The 6415-nt window shown below is 41.9% G+C and overlaps 1 protein-coding gene across 1 annotated transcript; it reads right to left on the bottom strand.

Moving 5' to 3' along the window:
- Positions 1–1735: 1735 nt before the first annotated feature.
- On the bottom strand, positions 1736–2268 carry LOC143024267 (U-scoloptoxin(01)-Cw1a-like). The gene has a single exon (XM_076183053.1). It carries the CDS (start codon positions 2258–2260, stop codon positions 1886–1888), a length of 375 nt encoding a protein of 124 aa, XP_076039168.1. The 5' UTR covers positions 2261–2268; the 3' UTR covers positions 1736–1885.
- Between the last annotated feature and the right edge of the window lie 4147 nt (positions 2269–6415).

Genomic DNA, 6415 nt, shown 5'->3' with positions numbered 1-6415 from the left:
ATATAGATATATATGTATCTATATATATGTATACAAACAGACACACAAAGTAAGAAAATAGAAGTTAGGTTAGAACAGTATGCATATAACTCACACATCTTCCCAGTATGTAAATGTATATGTGAGTACGTGTACATGTATGTGTACGTGTGTGTGTGTGTGTGTGTGTGTGTGTGTGTGTGTGTGTGTGTGTGTGTGTGTGTGTGTGTGTGTGTGTGTGTGTGTGTGTGTGTGTGTGTGTGTGTGTGTGTGTGTGTGTGTGTGTGTGTGTGTGTGTGTGTGTGTGTGTGTGTGTGTGTGTGTGTGTGTGTGTGTGTGTGTGTGTGCGTGCGTGCGGGCGTGCGTGTATGTTTACGCGCCACAAGTACCATATTCAGATCTGCACCCACAAGTGTTACAGCTGTTAGCGAAAGGGACGGGATGGCAAAGCAACAGCTGAAGCAAAAACACCTCCTTCAAATGTACTTTTTCCTGTGAGACAAAAGCTGTCATGATAGATGAAGCCGCGTCCATATACCTGTACCAGATGATGATGTTTGTAAGCTTCATCGCTTCAGACTTGCATCCTTATCGACAGAAACCAGCACTGTCATAAAAGCAAGATGTCTGTATGATTGTAAATATTTAATCTAATCAATAGATACTGTTATGTATACGTAAATAATGTGTGATGTTGGTTGTGGACTAGTGTGATGATGTATCCGAAAGGGTCGAGTCTGGTGGTGTCCTTTGTGATGAGAGGAAAGTGGGTGTGGTGACGGTAGAGTGTGATGAAAGTAAGACGGAGTAGTATGTATTGCTGTTGGGAGATGCTTGTCAAAGATAGTTTGAATGTGTGTTTGTGTGTGTGTGTGTGTGTGTGTGTGTGTGTGTGTGTGTGTGTGTGTGTGTGTGTGTGTGTGTGTGTGTGTGTGTGTGTGTGTGTGTGTGTGTGTGTGTGTGTGTGTGTGTGTGTGTGTGTGTGTGTGTGTGTGTGTGTGTGTGTGTGTGTGTGTGTGTGTGTGTGTGTGTGTGTGTGTGTGTACATACACGCGTGTATGAATGAGAGAGTGTGTACATGTGCACAGGTTATGAAGCTTGTCCACTAGTGTGAGATTAAGTATGGACATGGGCGGGAGGTCTTAGGCTGGGACTCTGGGAAGATGACACAGCATACACAGAGTCCCTCGGGGGTAGGGGGGGGAAGGGGGGAAGGGGGAATAGGAGAAGTGTACCCAAGACCCATATGGCACCGAAACGGGTTTGCTGGTGTATTGGAAAGTGATTCATGTTTTCGTGCGTCGAAGCACCATGAGACAGACCGCATGGTCTCATGACTATATTCGAGAGGTGCCACTTGACGAAGAAAGGAACATCGTGTAAAAGGTGTCTGGAAGGAGTTTGGCACTTGGCTTAGCCTTGGGTGTGTGATACTTCAAGATCCTTGGGCTCAGAAGTGTGATAACGTGGGAAGGTATGAAAACAAAAGTAGAAATGTTTCTGGAATTGTATAGTGACTACTTGACCTCAGCCGGTCATTTAAGGTGTCTTTGTTCTTCTGCACACTTGAGATGTTCTTGCAAGAACTTCTATGGCTAGCTACGAGGCGTCCAGAAACAGAGGGGCATCCCCGCCCCTTTTACTGGTTTCCAGTTAAGCACGGATCTTTTATATGTAAAACCGTGCTTGACTCGACACCAGTAAAAGTGGCGGGAATGCCCCTCTGTCTCTGGGGCGCATCATATGTGTCTATAGATCTGTACCGAGAAGATCAACTTGCATCAGTTTACAGACAAGAAATTAATATAAAAAAAAGAATGGAGAGAAAGGGAGTGAGTAGCAACCTGCGGTCCCTTTGTTAATGCGAAAGAAATCGGGTTTTAGGTGAGACGACGTTCTTCATCATTTAGACGTTCTCTTCGGGTATTACACCGAACTCGGAGTTCGATATTTCGTAAAGCGTCTCCGCCTGGTCACAAGGGAAGGCGTCCAGAGGATGGGCACAGGTGAGCGACTCCTGGCTGAAGATGGTCTGGTTGCCGCAGATGAAGGAGTAATGGTCGGTCTGGAGTACGTTCCCTTCCTCATCCATTAGTGGATGGCAGACGTGGAAGATGCGGCAGTCGTTCGCTGTGTCGGCGTAGTATCCGTAGGGCAGACCGTCGCAGGAGAAGACGGTGTTGGGGTCTCCGCCCAAGATGTCAAGGAATCCTGACGGGAGTTCGTAGGCCATCCGGGAGGAGGCGATAGCCACAAGGGACAAGAACAGGAGGACCTTCATGATGAAGATTGTGGGATAATTCGAGTCTGAAAGAAAAAAAGAAGAAATGATATCAATGTTCAAATAAATCTAGTCTGACAAAAGAAAATATACTGATGTCATTTCCAAGGCGATCCTTCCAAATTATTCATAAATGATCGATAAAATGGATATGTTCAAATAATTCTAGTCTTAAAAAAATGTAAATATTCTGACGTACTTTCCGAGATAAACCTTTCATATTATTTATTCTTAAGATAAAAAAAATCGTTAGATATAAAGTTTATTCTCAAATGCAATCGTACAAACTCTGCAGTTAATGTTAACGTCGTCTGAGACAAGACTGACTGACAGATTCAAACAGCTTCGTGCTTCAACGGTTTAACCAAACTTCAAATCTCAACTTGGACGACGAGGAGGAGGAGAAAGAGAAGAGGAGGAGGAGGAGGAGGAAGAGAAGAGGAGGAGGAGAAGGAGAAGGAGACAAAGGGCCACCTGTTGGTTACCATGACAACGGGACGTGAAAGGCAAAAGGGAATTGAGTGAAAGGATAAAGAAAGGGCTGGAGGGGGGAGTGGTGAGGGTGTGGGGTGTGGGGGGTCGAAGAATCACGCACTGTGACGTCACAAGGAAAACGGGACTCCAAAGCGTCGACGTCCAACAGGATGGCGGGCAGAGGTAGAGGAGGAGGAGGAGGAGGAAGAGGAGAAGAGGAACGAGAAGGAGGAGAAGGGTAAAAAGGAAAGGAGAAGGGAGAAAAGGAGGAGGAAGAGGACCGAGAAGGAGGAGGAGGGTAAGTAGGAAAGGAGGGAGAAAAGGAGCAGGAAGAAGAAGAGGAGGAGGAAGAGGAAAAGGAAGGAGGAATAGGAGGAAGAAGGAAAAGAGGAAGAAGAAGAGGGAAGGAAGGAGAGAAATAAGAAGAGGAGGAGATGAGGAGGGTTAATGAAATGAGGAGGAAGAATAGGACAAGGAGGAGGAGGAAGGAGGGAAGGAAGGAGGAAGAGGAGGAAAAAGAGAAGAAGAAAAGAGGAAGAAGAGGAATAACAGGAGAAGGAAGAAGGATAGGAAGAGGAAGAAGAAGAGGAGGAGAAGAGGAATGAGAAGAAGGAGGAGGGGAAGAAGTAGAGGAGGAGGAACAAAAACAAGATAAAGAAGGAAAGAAGAAGGAAGAGGAGGAAGAGGAGGAAGAGGAGGAAGAGGGAAAAAATACAAATAAAAATAGAAAGGAGAAGAAAAAGAAAAAGATGAATAAAAGAAGAGAGAGAAATAGAAGAGACAGAAGAAGTAGTAGTAATAGAGGAAGGAGAAGAAAAAGAAGATGATGAAGAAGAAGAAGAAGAATAAGAAGGAAGAGAAGAAGGGGAAAAAGGAGAAACAAAAGAAGTTGTAGTGGTAGACGAAGGAGAAGAGGAGGAGGAGGAGGAGGAGGAGGAGGGGAGGAGGAGGAGGAGGAGGAGGAGGAGGAGGAGGGAGATGGATATGTAGCGGAGGTGGGGGAGAGTGGGAGAAGGTAGGAGAGGGAGGTATGCTATACGTTGCTCAACAAATTGGAGAGGTAGAGATAGGAAAGAGAGGAGGGTAGGAGGAGGTCAAAAGAGTTGTTATCATTGTTGTTGTCGTCGTCGTTGTTGTTGTTATTGTCGTTGTCGCTGTTGTTGTTGTTGTTGTTGTTGTTGTTGTTGTTGTTGTTGTTGTTGTTGTTGTTGTTGTTGTTGTTGTTGTGTTGTTGTTGTTGTTGTTGTTGTTGTTGTTGTTGTTGTTGTTGTTGTTGTTGTTGTTGTTGTTGTTGTTGTTGTCGTCGATGTTGTTATTTTTTTTGCTGTAGTTATTGTTGTTGTTGTTTTATTGTTGTTGTTGCTGTTGTTGTTATTGTTATCGTTGTAGGGACAATCTCAAATGGATGTTGTGTGGTCAGAAATGGAGACACAAGCATCGAGATGCCAAAAACTTTATGTATAAGTCTAAGAAATATAGATGAAAGGATAGCGAGGATCGGGTGTATTTGTGGAAAGGAGAGGATAATGAAAATATAAGGACAATGAGTATTAGATCATGATGGAGATGGTTATAAGAAACGTTTGACTCAAAGAGATTCCAAAATCGTGGGAAAAGGATCGAAACAAAACAGAATCGAGTGATAAGGAATCAGATCACATATAAATGAGATCTGAATCTTATTATTTAATCTTTTGATTATGATTTTTTTTCAATACTATAGAGGCTGATTAGAGCGTTTTTCAAACTTAGCATTACTTCTTATAGATGGTAAAAAATATATAATATCGTACTATACGGAATTTGATTCTGTTTACATGACAAAAGTCAAAACAAGAACAGGTCAACTTATTTGGGGAATAAAAATGGGCCAATGACGTCATGAAGAGATGGCGACAGTGACCTGACTCGACCTGATAAATGTAAATGTCACTCTTCTCCGTCGATAATTTACTCTGAGTCTTGGGGCACCTTGCCATGGAATCGCCCTGTTCTCGCTTAGACTTCATTTATGATAAAATGAAAAGGCTTACGTTCTTCAAATCATCATTATGATACACACAAATGATCAAAATATATATATTATTTCCATTCCTCCAACTTTCGTTACAATATATATATATATATATATATATATATATATATATATATACATATATATATATATATATATACATATATATATATATGTATATATATATATATATATATATATATACATATATATATATATATATATATATATATATATATATATATATCGGTTTAACGTCGCGAATTCCCCCTATCAGGAGGCTAGGACGGTGCCTCTTACAAAGTACTGTGTAGCGTGGAATTGAATGAACCATGCCCTTGGTCCAACTCGCTGGCGGCAGAGTTCGAACCGCCATCATCTCGACCTCCGCCGCAAATAGCGACGCTCTAACCCGATCGGCCAGCAAGCATTCATGTATTCACTAACGAAACCTAGATTTAGTAAAAAATGAAACACTGTGGGTCAGATTTGACAGTCCGCGATAATACGAAATGAACACTTTCAAAATCTTTCACCTGTTATGTCAATTTAGTTCAAGCTAAGTCCAGATAATTTTGTTCAATTCAACAGGATTAGGTGAACATCGTAGCAAAATAAACAAATAGATAAATGAATAAATGAAAGACAGACAGACAAAGAGAGGGAGAGAGAGAGAGAGAGAGAGAGAGAGAGAGAGAGAGAGAGAGAGAGAGAGAGAGAGAGAGAGAGAGAGAGAGAGAGAGAGAGAGAGAGAGAGAGAGAGAGAGAGAGAGAGAGAGAGAGAGAGAGAGAGAGAGAGAGAGAATGTGTGTGTGAACGCACGTGCGTTAGTTAGAATGAAATGTATAAAATGTGTCGCAAAAGGCTTTATAAAATGCTTTGAATTAGCCAAATATATAATACATAATGCTTCAAGCTTATTTTAACAATATTGATGGAATATTATTTACCAAAATTCAAAACAAGAATAAAAACATCACTTTGAAACAAAGCGTCACCGATATGACGTCATTTCGTCTCACATATTTCGCGCCTTTTTTCGTGACATCATAACGCTTATCCTCTTTCCAACGTCTTTTAGATCTTGTTCCGTTCAACTGGACGAATCCTACTTGCAATGGCGAGTTGTTTGTGTCTGTATCCGTACAGCCACGTGTTCGATGTTATTCTTTTTTGTTCGTTCTCTTTACCGAACGATCACCAGTTACTTACCTGGCTGGATGCGTTCGAGAATCTGTGAGTTATCCGAGTTTGCGCGGGGTTTATATACCGCGCCGATAGTACAAACCCATCCCACGTAAACGAAAAAGGCGTTTCAACGTGTCCCGATCCTCCCACCCCAGCTTTCCTCTATCATGAAATTAAATTACAAAGAACTTACATAAGAAAATAACTAGATCTATGTTCGAAGATTGTGTTGATGATAAAACCTTTGTGTATAAAAATATTTGGTTTGTTCTGCAAGAAAAGAATTCGTCATCTTAAAGATACGAAGTCGACGCCGCGAACGTGGCCGGGGATTCGGACGAAAGACTGAAAGTAAAACTCAGGGCGCGATGCGCAAAGTGAATGCGCGAATCAAGGTGAGGAAGATTCTTCTCCTTTTCTGCAAATAACGACACAAGGATACAATACAAAGGTAATATTTTCAGTATGAAAAAAATATG

The sequence above is a fragment of the Oratosquilla oratoria genome, chromosome 4 (genome assembly GCF_046742065.1).
Source record: "Oratosquilla oratoria isolate Oo_2021 chromosome 4, ASM4674206v1, whole genome shotgun sequence".
NCBI classification, from domain to species: Eukaryota; Metazoa; Arthropoda; class Malacostraca; order Stomatopoda; family Squillidae; genus Oratosquilla; species Oratosquilla oratoria.
The sequence above is the reverse complement of the archived record's forward strand: the minus strand, read 5'-3'. Positions and strand labels throughout refer to the sequence as shown.

Excerpts from the sequence above, each read along its gene's own strand:
- LOC143024267 (XM_076183053.1), bottom strand. The coding sequence starts at position 2,260 with ATGAAGGTCCTCCTGTTCTTGTCCCTTGTGGCTATCGCCTCCTCCCGG.